Source organism: Suricata suricatta, chromosome 8, assembly GCF_006229205.1.
Source record: "Suricata suricatta isolate VVHF042 chromosome 8, meerkat_22Aug2017_6uvM2_HiC, whole genome shotgun sequence".
In the NCBI taxonomy this organism is placed as follows: Eukaryota; Metazoa; Chordata; class Mammalia; order Carnivora; family Herpestidae; genus Suricata; species Suricata suricatta.
The window spans coordinates 40,818,020-40,830,200 of NC_043707.1; the positions used below are offsets into that span (position 1 = coordinate 40,818,020).

Consider the following 12,181-nt stretch of genomic DNA (forward strand, 5'->3'; position numbering starts at 1 on the left):
TTCATGGGTTTGAGCCCCGCATAGGGCTCTGTGCTAACAGCTCAGAGCCTGGAGCCTGCTTCGGATTGTGTGTCTCCCTCTCTCTGTGCACCTCCCCTACTCATGCTCTGTTTCAATAATAAATAAGCAAAAATTTTTAAAAAGGAAGTTAATATCCACTCAACATCTACTACGGGCCAGGCACTATGAAAGTCTCTGTGAAACCACTTGTGGACAAGAGAGGTTTGGTTTACTCTTAGCACTCAGAAGATGCTGTGGTACACTGAGATACCACCTCACGCCAGTCAGAGTGGCTAAAATGAACAAATCAAGAGACTATAGATGCTGGCGAGGGTGTGGAGAGACGGGCACCCTCCTACACTCTTAGTGGGAATGTAAACTGGTGCAGCCGCTCTGGAAAACAGTGTGGAGGTTCCTCAAAAAACTATCAATAGAACTCCCCTGTGACCCAGCAATAACACTGCCAGGGATTTACCCAAGGGATACAGAAGTGCTGATGCATAGGAGCACATGTACCCCAATGTTCGTAGCAGCACTGTCAACAATAGCCAAAACATGGAAAGAGCCTAAATGTCCATCACCTGATGAGTGGATCAAGAAGATGTGGTATATATACACAATGGAATACTACATGGCAATGAGAAAGAATGAAATATGGCCATTTGTAGGAAAGTGGATGGACCCTGAGGGTGTCATGCTAAGCCAAATAAGGCAGAGAAGGACAGATACCATATGTTTGCACTCATAGGTCTGACAGGAGAACGGGAGAAACCTAATGGAGGATGAGGGGGAGGGGAAGAGGGAAAGAGTTGAGGAGAGAGAGGGACGCAAAACTTGAGAGACTATTGAATGCTGAAAACAAACAGGGTTGAAGGGGGAGGGGGGAAAAGAGGTGGTGGTGTTGGAGGAGGGCACTTGTGGGGAAGAGCACTGGGTGTTGTATGGAAACCAATTTGACAAACTATTTAAAAAAAATAAAGTTTAAAAAAATCTAAAAAAAAAAAAGGATGCTGTGGTAATAGCTCAAAGGAGAGATGAGAAGAGCCGTCTCATGCCTATCTCTCCCCGACTTGGGCTGCTAGCCTCAGAAGCCAGACATTCTGGAGTTTTGAGCCCTGGCCAGCGTGTGTCCACTATCTCACCTTTTGCTGGGGAGGATTTGCTTTGGTGATGGTGATTTTCCATGTAAACCTATCCAATCTGTCTCTTCAGCTCCTTTCTAGAATTTCCTGGAAAAAAATGTAAAAGGCTTCTGCTGATGTACCCAGATGCACGAAGTCCTACATCACTTCCAGTAAGGAAAGGAAGCCTGATTCTCTTTGAACAATTTCTATAGTTGCTTTTTTTGTACTTAGATGAGTCTCTCAAAATTCCCAGATTCCCTCACGTTCCCATCCTGGTACTCTTTTGCCTAAACATCCTCCCTAAAGACTGACCCTACCCCCCATCCAAATGAGGTTACAATACCCTCTTCTCCAATTTTCTTTCACTCTAATACACACAACCCCTGTGCCTTCCCCTGGCCTGAGGAAAAGACACCACCGAGGTTCATTTTCAGAAAATAAATAGAGGAAGTATGACCCAAAAGGAACTGTGTGACTTGGGTGGGTGGATGGCGGAGGGCGGGGGTGATGTCCTTTTCCTTCAACCCATAGCTCGAATTGCTTTTTACAAAGTCTTAACTCCGAATCTTAACACCGAATTCCATCTGACCTCCTTCCTAACGTTGCTCTCCAGGCTCTTCTTCTGTCTTACTTTCTGGTCATTACATAGGAAAGCTTCGTTAGCGGTATACTCACTGAATTGCATGCTTCCTATACTCATTTGTTCAAAGAGCTCTTTCTTTTAAGTCATGTCTTAGGCAGTAGCTCAAGGCCATTTCCTCTTATTCAAGTAAGAACAATACCCGTCCCTATCTCTCTGCACCTTCTATCCTGTGCTTTCTTTGTATTTGTCCTTTAGGTTTCAACAGGATCTTCCCCTCCCCCCGCTCTGCAGCTCGTCGAGAAGACGCAGAATCGCTACCACCTTTCCCCACAAAATAACGAAAGGAAGCCACAGTCAAGGTCCAGTGGGACCCAGGAACCCGGGCCAGTCCCGGCCCTCTCCTCCTTTGACCTGCGCGAGCCACTTCCAGGACCAAAGTTGAAGGCTTAGTAGTGCAGGAGGACTACAACTCCCAGCAGGCCGTGCGACATCGTCCCCACCCCCGACAGCTCCGCCCCTGCCGAGTCTCCATTGGCCTTCGTGGTATGGGGATTGGATGGGAGGTGGCCATGGGGCTGCGGTCGGGTTTTGTTCCCTCCTCGGCTTCCGTAGAGGAAGTCGCGCGGACCTGTACCAGGGGTTTCAGTGACCCCCTCCCCTTCCCTGGGGTCCGGGGGTGACATTGCACCGCGACCCTCACGGGGTCGCGTCGCCACCCCAAGCAGACTCCTTAGCTGGCGTACTTCCCCCATCCACCCCTCTTGGCCAGGCCTCCACCCCGCCCCCAGCTGCCCAGCCATGGGGGCCGCAGTGTTTTTCGGATGCACTTTCGTCGCTTTCGGCCCGGCCTTTGCGCTTTTCTTGATCACTGTGGCTGGGGACCCTCTACGCGTCATCATCCTGGTGGCGGGGTGAGTAGGGGGTCGAGAAGACGCGGGAGGGCGCCAGAGAGAGAGACCCGGAAGGGGCTGGGCGAGCTTGGGAGCCTGAGTTGGGGGAGCAAGTCGGAGGTAAAGATTGGAAAGGGTCGAGTCGGGGGTCTAGATGATTTGCCCTCTCCCGCAGTTGGTTTCCGCCTTCCAGGGATCGCACAGATTCCTCCTATACTATCCCGGCGACGTCAGAGAAGGCCCAAGGCCAAGACTCGTGAGGGGGGTGTGCTGACCTCCGCCGGCCTAAAGGAGGATCCAGGAATGGATACCTCTCCCTACTACTGTGCGCGTACATTCTGCCTCTCATCGCTCTGAAGATTCATTAGTCAGATTTTCTGTCCTTTCCCCTGCGTCCCTATCCCTACAAGACTCCCTGGGTGGAGACACCTACCCTGTCTCCTCCCAGTCTTCTAGACCATCCGGAAATCTAACTTCCACTTTATGTGCTGCAGCCTTGATTGCCTGCCTCCTTGATTTCTCTGGCTCTCTCTACCGTGGCCTGTCTGATTGCCCTTGTCTTTCCTCAGGGCATTTTTCTGGCTGGTCTCCCTGCTCTTGGCCTCTGTGGTCTGGTTCATCTTGGTCCATGTGACCGACAGGTCAGATGCCCGGCTCCAGTATGGCCTCCTGATTTTTGGTGCTGCGGTGTCTGTCCTTCTACAGGAGGTGTTTCGTTTTGCCTACTACAAGCTGCTTAAGTAAGAAGACGGGATGGTCCAGAGGGGAGAAGGGCAGAGGATTGCGCTATGAGAAGTGGGGCAGCCTCTGGGTGGTGGTTTGAAAGAGGAGACACTAAGGGAGGACGTCGGAGTGAAAGGAGCATTCCTACCCTTCTTCATGTTTCCCCTACCCCATCCCCCGCCCCCACCCCAGGAAGGCAGATGAGGGGTTAGCATCGCTGAGTGAGGACGGAAGATCACCCATCTCCATCCGCCAGATGGCCTATGGTGAGCCGAGGGTGGGGGGGACTGGAGGAGGGAGTTGGACACCCCCTCTCCCAGGGGAGTAAAAAACATCCACATGTTCTAAGGGGTTGCTGCTTTTCCTTCATACCTGATTTCCAAGGAGAGGTGGGCTGGAGGGAGAGTAGGTGCGGGGGAACTGTGGCTGGGAATGGGGTGAGATCACTGGTGATCAGTATGTGGTGATCTCTGACATTGATGAGCCCCTCCTTCCCCCCAGTTTCTGGTCTTTCCTTCGGTATCATCAGTGGTGTCTTCTCTGTTATCAATATTTTGGCTGATGCACTTGGGCCAGGTGTGGTTGGAATCCATGGAGACTCGCCCTATTACTTCCTGACTTCAGGTAAGATCTGCATTCTGTCACGCCCTCACGCCCCGTCCATCCCTGGCCCTGATCTGAGTTATTGGCCCTCCCTGTGAGACTTCTTTAGCTTGGCATCTCAGGAGGGGGGGATGAGGCGAGGGATGTGTCTCATCCCTACCTCCCTTCCTGCAGCCTTTCTGACGGCAGCCATTATCCTGCTCCACACCTTCTGGGGGGTTGTGTTCTTCGATGCCTGTGAGAGGAGACGGTACTGGGCTTTGGGCCTGGTGGTTGGAAGTCACCTACTGACATCAGGACTGGTGAGTTGGGGCGGCTGGAGGGGCCAGTGAGAAAAAAAGTTTAATGGGGAGCAGGATGGAAGGGAGATCCATGCTCACTTCTTAACATTTTAAAACACATCTAGGAAGGAAGCAGAAAGGTAAGTGTTTAGAAGTCTCACCTCAGCATCAAGTGTATCACCTGCCCTGGGGATCCTCTGGGAGGTTGAATGGATTAGTCCCACTGTAATACAAATGACCTGAGGTGAGCAGGAGGGCAGAAACCTCTAGGGAGCTAGTCAGAAATCCTCTTGACCACACAATACCAGCACCTCAAAAGGAAGGACTAGAGGATTGGAGTGGGCCACCTGGCGGGAGGTTTGAGTCAAAGGCATGTAGAGAATTTGGGGATTAGGCAGAGGGAGAAATTAAACTCATTCCTACTCTCTCACCCCCTCTCCTAGACATTCTTGAATCCCTGGTATGAGGCCAGCCTGCTGCCTGTCTATGCGGTCACTGTCTCCATGGGGCTCTGGGCCTTCATCACAGCCGGAGGGTCCCTCCGGAGTATCCGGCGCAGCCTCTCGTGTAAGGACTGACTACCTGGACTGATCGCCTGACAGATCCCACCTGCCTGCCCACTGCCCATGACCGAGCCCAGCCCTAGCCAGGGTCCATTGCCCACCATTCTCTGTCTCCTCGCCGGTCTGTCCCACCACCTTCAGGGTTTTGCTTTGTCCACTGGTGACCTTTAGTCTCTAGGCATTACCAGGAAGCGTCTGGGTTCGGCCAGTCAGTGACTGGCGGGTTTGAATCTGCACTTATCCCCACCATCTGGGGACCCCCTTGTTCAGGACGCCCCATGTGTCAGTGCTCTGCTCTCACCCTGCGCAAGACTCACCCCCCTTCCCCTCTGCAGGCCGACGGCAGGAGGACAGTCGGGTGATGGTGTATTCTGCCCTGCGCATCCCACCCGAGGACTGAGGGCACCTGGGGGGGGGGGACCCCTAGGCCTGGGGTGCCCTCCTGATCTCCTCGCCCTGTATTTCTCCATCTCCAGTTGTGGACAGTGCAGGTTGCCAAGACAAGGGACCTAGCTTAGCTGTTGGCTGTGGAGATGATATTATTGGAGGCTCAAGGGTAGGTGAGCTCGAAGTTTCCCAGTACCTCCTCCCCAGACTGGGCGTCTTGGTCTTTTTCTCAGGTCTGAGGGGAACCATGTTGGGTGTGATAAAGACGCCCCCAAACTGCCTTTTTTTTTTTTTTTTTTTGAGTGGGGAGGGTGGAGGTGAGTTGGAATTCTTCTAACCTCCTTGGACGTATATTCTCTCTCCTCAAATTACTCTTCATGGCTGGGCTTATATCTATCCCCCTTTCCCTCTGGCCACAGGCCTTGGGGGGAAAGGAAGGAAGTGCATGTTTGGGAAACTGGTATTACTGGAACTAATGTTTGGACCTCCTGGACCACCAGCAGCCCTCCCCTCCCCAGGGTGAAGTGGGGGGTGCTGCGGTGAGCTGGCCCCTCTGGAGCGGCAAGGTCACTGGAGAGGTCAGGCTACCATGATGTCACAGGGAAGGAGGGCATATTTTTTTCTAGTTTTTAATTGGGGTGTGGAGGGGGGGCGGGGAGGTTTTCTATAAACTGTATCATTTTCTGCCAAGGATGGCATGTCCCATCCTTTTAATCAAGGTGATTGTGATTTTTGACTAATAAAAAGGACTTTATAATTGTGGGGGAATGTGGCTTTTGAGGGAGGGGATGACACGCTAGTTGAGACTTCTCACACTCAACCTCTTCCCTAACCTGGGAAATTTTCACCCCTCCGGCATGGCTTGGGTATGAGAGTAAAAATCGGGGCTGGTGGTCTCAGATGTCAGAAGCTTTGGGTTAAACATTTTCCAGAAGTGGATCTTCCTTCGCAGGACTGAGGTAAAAAAGAGTTTTTCTGCCATGCTGCTTTCCCCCTGTCCTTTGCACACCTCTGCCACCTGAGGAATTAACTCCTCTAATCTCAAGAGCCCCAAAGGTAAGGCCACAGGTGGGGTTAGAAACTTTAATTTCCAGATATATTGAGCAAAAAAATATAACCCCAACAGCAGCAACTCTTTTTCCTAAAGGGACGACCTGCCCTCTGTTTAGGGAAAGGGACATATAGGCAAGGGGATGGAGGACCTTGGGGCACACCCCAGCTTCCCCTACCAATGAACACAATTTGCCCTCTGCGTTGTCAGCAGAGGAATGGTCCTGATCCATATGTTTTGAGAGGCTGAAGACTCTGCTATTCCTTGAATGAGAGCCCGTCCGTGCCTGTGTGTGAGGCTGTCTGGAGGAGGGAGGGGTGTCTGCCCATTACTTCTATAGTATTTTCTGGCCAGGCCCTGCACCCCATCTTAGAAGCCCCCTGACTGGCAGGAGGGGGAGGCATCCACGCTGTCTGAGAGGGAGTCTATGCCTCTGCGGTGCGTGCTGAGGTGAAGACCACGCTTTTCCGGTTTCCCAGCCTCTTCTTCCTGGAAGGGGGATAGTTCACGCCAATGACTGGGCCGGATGAAACAGATCAGAGGTGGGATAGAGTGCTTTTCAGTGGAAAAGAAAGGACCGAAGGGATGGAAAGGAGGACCTCACCGAATCTTCCTAGCGATGAAATAAACAGCCAGCAGAAGGCAGAGACAGCCGACCAGGATGCCCACTCCTAGACTCAGCATTTCACCTGGGAGGGGGGAAGATGGCGAGTGTTACTCATTTGAGGACTAACCTGAATGCTGAGCCTTCCCTCCTTTCATGGCTGAGTGCCCCTCCCATCTGTTCATACCCAGGCAGGGCCAACTTACCTGTGGTATACAGGGATCCCACTGTAAGGGAAGAAGACTTGGGTCAGTGGGACTTGAGCCCCCCATCCCAGGTGAGGACACGCCCTGCCTCTATGCCCTGGGAGATCGCCTGGCACTTGGGTAGGGTAATCCCAGTCCAAGCAAGTCCTAGAAACCCCTTCCCCTCCTAACCTTCCTTTTCTTCCCAGGGCCTCCCTAGCTCCTGCCACGGAGCCCCCCGCAGCTTCCCAGCTCCTTTTCCAAGCCCTATACAGTCACCTTGGACAAAAGAAGCAAAGACCGTTCGCTGATTGAGAGGCTGGGGGGCTCGGTAGTTGTGCACCAGGAGCTCCGAAGGCTCCTCTTCTGTGGAGAACAGTGTCTCCTGAAGCTCTTCCAGCTGAGGAGCAGAAGAGTGGGATTCAGGGAGAAGGGTCCCTCATTTTGGGGACTGGGAAAGAGGTTACCGCTGGGTCTCTGCTGCCTCGCCTCGTCCCCACTCACCTGTCCCACGGAAATCTGAGCCTTTTGGTTGAAGACAGTCCAGAGCACACTCTGGTAGCAGGGTGGGGTGGTGAGAGAGCCGTTGTAGCGGAAGAACTGGTCCAGCTGTGAGGGGAGCAGCCCTCCCACGTCGAAGGGAGGCACCGAGGTCTTCTGATCTGGAGGAGAAAAGGCTAGCACTCCTCTTACCCTCACTGTCCCCCCAGACAGGGCTCCTAGAGGTGAACCCCTGGCACCTAGCTCACAGTCACCCCAGGCCTCGCTGGCCTCATCAGGGAGGTGTCCCGAAGTCTGATCACACAGGCTTACCTTTATTCCTAATTTCATGCAAGTGACTCAGAATGTGTTCGTAAGCAGGATTCTTTGTCTCCCCCACCTGGAAAGGGAGCGTTTGGGATGAGGCCGCATTGGGGGTAAGACATTCATGTACCAAACAAGTGGTCAGAGTGGGTGGCTGACTAGCCTCGGGAGGGAGAGCAATGGACATGGGCAGGATAGGGCTGAGGAGTGCACTGGGAGTGGAGAGAGACCGGGGGTGGGGGTGGGGGGGGACGGGTGAGGGGACTGGGGGCCACTGACCTCAATGAGGATGCCCAAGACGGCCAGGCCTTGTGGCATGGGGGCAGCCTCTCTTAAGCTGCCATAGGAATCTGAATCATAATGTACAATGTGGAGCTGAGGGAGGGGAAAGGGGATTCAGTCATTTAATGCCTCTCCAAGACCCCTTCCTGAAGGCTTTGACCCTGGCAGCCACCCCCTCCAGCATGCCCTAAAACTTGCCCACAAAGGTTGGTCTTAACTCTTAAGCATGACTTTTCCCAGTTTCCAGATCCTTCCTGTCCCTGGTACCTACTGTGCTTGTCCCCATGTCTGAGCCCAAGCTTTGCTCCCCAGGTACCTCTGCAGCTGTGGCTTCACTGTTGATCTGGTGCTCTGACCCCCCCAGGGATCCTGTCTCACCCCAGTGCAGGTGGAGCTGGGCAGCGACATATCTTCGGGGAAGTCCCTCCAGATACATGGTGGGGGGTAGAGAGAGTTGCACTGTGAGGAGGAGAGACCAGGTTAGGGTTGGTGGGGAATGTGGACACCTTCTCACAGCTGTGTCGCTGCTGCTCCTTAGGCGACTTCGCCAGCCTTCTCTGCCTCTGTTCCCCAGTAGCGCCCAGTCCTTCTAGCATATTCCACCCTTTTTCAATGAGGATCCTATTCACCCTATGGCACTAATCCATCCTTAGTGTGTCATCGTAGACGTTCATTCCCCACCATTAGCTATAGGAGCCTCAGTCACATTCTCACATCTCCAAATTTATGGATGAAGCCTTCTAAGAATTTGGAAATTAGAATGCATCTTTTACCCTGACTCCTAAGACTGGAACCATTTACATCTCCTTGGAGCCTGGGGTTTTTACCTGTATGGCCATTATTGTGCAGGTCCAAGGGCTCAGCACCAGGCTGGTCATATCCATGGGGCTGCAGAGTGGGCAACTCAGGGTCAAAAGTCACACTGTCTGTCTGGATATTGATGGGGGACTGGGCGTTGCTTCCACACTCAGGGTAAGAGGCTGGCCAGTGGTCTTGACCATGTGAGCCTGGTGGGGATTACCAGGGGCGTTTGTCCTGCTCTTCAAACCCCAGCCACCCTTCTGGAACCTTCCCCCACCAACCCAGGCAACCTAGCCAGTTGTGCGGGTCTAGGTGAGGCAGGGGTCCCCGCCAGGCTGGAAGCTGCTGCAGGCTTCCCGTACTCCCAGGCTGTGAGGACACCTCAGCTCTCCTGATAGGTGGAGAGTAGTGGCTTTTACTTACCCACAGCTGGGGGACAAGAAAGCGGAATGGGAGGAAGGGGGGATGGATGGAAAGCCTGCATGCCTGGAGAGGTGGCACTAGAGCAGAAACAGGACGGCTGGGGGAATAAAATGATCCTTGAAGGAGCAAGTCTCCGTGGGGGCCCCTACTAAGTGGCCTGGGGAGACCATTCCCTCTGCTGACTTCCCACAATTCATTTCTTGCTCTCACACTGGCCCTTGCACGGACTCTGGAATCCAGGCGTGAGTCAGAAGTCCAAAGGAATGGAGTCCACCTCCACCAGGGTCACAAACTATCCTGCCAGCCTCTTCCCCACCCCTGACCTCAGGCTCTGTCTCAATTTCAGATGCAGGTAGGATCAATGAGGTCAGAAAGAGAGCCAGGAATTAGCTCAGTGTTTCTTTCCCTTCCCCTTCCCCGGTTTCCCTCTCACTCCAGCCCCCTCATTGCCACAGACTGTGGGGACATCGCGAGCCTCTCTGCTGAATCAACAGGTATGGGATCCGACAGTCAGAACAGGGTCCAGGAGTCAAACACGGAAAACGAAGGGCCCGGGGCCCAGGGAGTGAGGAGCTGGGCTGAGAAGCTAAAGGGAATTCGGCATAGGTCTTCCCGGCAGGTGAAGTGGTCCCAGTGTGAAAGAGGTGGCGGTGCGCTTTGGGCTCTGCTCTCACCCTCATAGGTCCAGTGCTGACCTGCAAGGCATAGAAAGCGGAGCTGCAGTCCGCGCTGCCAGGGGCCGCGTCCGGCACTTTGCTCTCCTCTCCCCTCCCCACCCCTCCCACTCTTTCTCCGCCCTCCTCCCGAGCACTTCCCAAAGGAAGCCCTGAAACCCGACACCTCGGTGGAAAGGTCGGGGGGCCTATTTAAAAATCAGGGGCCCGGGCTGTGAGGGTGCGTGCTGAGTACGGGGGGAGGAGACATAAGTAGATTGAGCCCAGAGCCTAAAATTAACCTGGACCCAAATGTGCAGCCAGCCCCACCGTCACTTTTCTCCAGCGGGGGCCAAGTCAGACCCAAGGCAGCCCCAAGCCAGTCCTACGCTTAGAGGGTTGGGGTGAGGTGAGGGTGTGGACAGCCGGCTTGGAGGAAAGGGACTAAAACAAGGGGAGGGGGGAAAAAAGGGTGTAGTAGGGGGTGGTGCTACCGAGGGGAGAAGGGCCATTATTCATTTGCTCTGAAGCGTTGCACATTTTGAGACCCTTGGCTGTGAATTCACATTCAAGTTCTTCCTTTAGTCCCGGGAGCTCTGAAGGAAACTCCCCATCACCGGGAGCGTCTGCTCCCTAGATCCCTGGATTGCTAGGGAAGGCCGAGTCTCAGCAGGGTCTGGGCCACATGGAGGGTGGTGGGTGGGCACTAGCAGCCAAGCTGGCAGAGACAGACTGAAAACAAAGCATTGTGTGCGGAAAAGAGAGCTGCCAGCGGGGTCACATGCCTGGCTCTCCTGCAATCCTGTCTCAGGCTGAAAGGCTGGGGGGTCTGCTGGCCAGCCTCACCCAGGGCCAGACCCTTTCAAGGGGAAAAGGGAAGAAGGTCTTCCTGCAGAGTTTCTAAGCATTATTCAAATGGCAACTTCAAATTCAAACTCTGGAGAAAACTTCTCCATTCTTTCCCCTCACTCAGTCCCTTGAATTCCTCAGACTTCTGAGATAAAATGATCTCATCCTTGGGCTCTTGTTCTTGCCCATCCCTTGTTCAGACAACTCTGAAGAGCAGCCCAAGGAAGGGCTGGAGGCAGCCTCTCACCAGCTCCTGGGGACCCTCGGACAACTTGAACTCCCTGGTTCTGTGCCGGGTCAACAGCCTTACCCTCCCACCAAATCCTCAACTTGCTAATTCTTCATCTCTTCTTCCTCCTTCCCTATATATATTTTTTAAATTTTCCCTCAGATGCACTTTCCCACCCTCGTTTTGGCCAGCTCCTCACTCCTCCCTGCATTCCCCTTCTGCTGTCTAGACACTTCCCCTCCCCCGCTCTTATTAAGGGATCTTACACACCTACTATGTTCTGGATACTGAGCTAGGCCTAGAATAGGCGTATGGTATAGCAAACCCCAAAATGAGGGGTTGGGTCCTGAGGACACTCTTGGGAGCACCTCGGCCTGTTCTCCCCAAAGTCCTCATCTCCTGGGAGCTTCTGAAAGTCCTTTGTAAGGGTCCAGCCACCAGTGTTGACTATTGTTGCTGCTGCTTTCAGGGAGAAACTGGGAACTCAGTTGCCCCACAGAATCAGGGGACATTGGCCATGAGGTTCATAGTTGGGGATCAGGGTCTCAGTGAGTGAGGAAGTGTAGAGGTATCCCCACCCCCCATTAGGCCTTTTTCTTTTCACTCTCTGCCTCCCTGACTCCCTAACTGGGGAAATAAAGGGAGGCCGGGAGGGTAGCCTGGGAGTAGGGCAGGAGGCAAAGAGCTCCGGAGAGAATCCATAGCTTGTAAGGAGATTCCCACAGCGTGTCAATATGTCCTGCCCCGCTGCTAGCTCCCCAGCCCTCCCCCATCCCCACAAACTGCAAGGCTGCACCGGCAAAGGGGGGAGATGGAAAGTGCCCTCTCCCAGCTCCTCTCCCTTCCACCCCTCCAATCCCGAGCCTATTATACTAGCCCCTTGGGCTTCCTTTTACATTCCTCCCCCTCCACCCCATCAAGCGAGCCTGGCAGCACGTGGACACCAGCACGGACAGACACACAGACATCCAGATGTACCTACCCCCATCTGCAGCCAGGATCCAAATCACCTCCAGCAGGAGGATGAGGGACAACATGGCATCCCCAGAAGAAACAGGTTCCAGGAGTTTGGGGACTAGAGGACTAGGGGTGGCAGAGAAAGGGGGGGAGAGGGAGAGAGAGGTAGAAAGGGAGAGAGAACGGGGT

At 53.8% G+C, this 12,181-nt stretch overlaps 2 protein-coding genes across 2 annotated transcripts in view; one reads left to right on the top strand and one right to left on the bottom strand.

The window, feature by feature from the left end:
• Positions 1–2,272: 2,272 nt before the first annotated feature.
• APH1A (aph-1 homolog A, gamma-secretase subunit) lies at positions 2,273–5,916 on the top strand. Its single transcript, XM_029947166.1, has 7 exons — positions 2,273–2,618; positions 3,167–3,337; positions 3,513–3,586; positions 3,822–3,944; positions 4,098–4,225; positions 4,648–4,771; positions 5,103–5,916. Exons 1-7 carry the CDS (start codon positions 2,506–2,508, stop codon positions 5,165–5,167), a joined length of 798 nt encoding a protein of 265 aa, XP_029803026.1. The 5' UTR covers positions 2,273–2,505; the 3' UTR covers positions 5,168–5,916.
• The window catches only part of CA14 (carbonic anhydrase 14), a 7,058-nt gene continuing 760 nt past the window's right edge, over positions 5,884–12,181 (bottom strand). The window contains exons 2-12 of the mRNA XM_029947165.1: positions 12,018–12,118; positions 9,979–9,999; positions 8,908–9,087; positions 8,397–8,539; positions 8,078–8,173; positions 7,808–7,874; positions 7,499–7,656; positions 7,274–7,394; positions 7,016–7,036; positions 6,810–6,894; positions 5,884–6,694 (exon numbers count right to left, since the gene is read on the bottom strand). Coding sequence (XP_029803025.1) covers positions 6,631–6,694; positions 6,810–6,894; positions 7,016–7,036; positions 7,274–7,394; positions 7,499–7,656; positions 7,808–7,874; positions 8,078–8,173; positions 8,397–8,539; positions 8,908–9,087; positions 9,979–9,999; positions 12,018–12,072 — 1,011 coding nt within the window. The 5' untranslated portion in view covers positions 12,073–12,118 and the 3' untranslated portion in view covers positions 5,884–6,630. The remainder of the gene's footprint in view (positions 6,695–6,809; positions 6,895–7,015; positions 7,037–7,273; positions 7,395–7,498; positions 7,657–7,807; positions 7,875–8,077; positions 8,174–8,396; positions 8,540–8,907; positions 9,088–9,978; positions 10,000–12,017; positions 12,119–12,181) is intronic.

Bases quoted from the DNA above. Each gene is read 5' to 3' on its own strand.
- APH1A (XM_029947166.1), top strand. From the start codon at position 2,506: ATGGGGGCCGCAGTGTTTTTCGGATGCACTTTCGTCGCTTTCGGCCCG. The intron at 4,226-4,647 runs GTGAGTTGGGGC...CCCCTCTCCTAG, and splicing joins ACCTACTGACATCAGGACTG to ACATTCTTGAATCCCTGGTA. The intron at 4,772-5,102 runs GTAAGGACTGAC...TCCCCTCTGCAG, and splicing joins TATCCGGCGCAGCCTCTCGT to GCCGACGGCAGGAGGACAGT.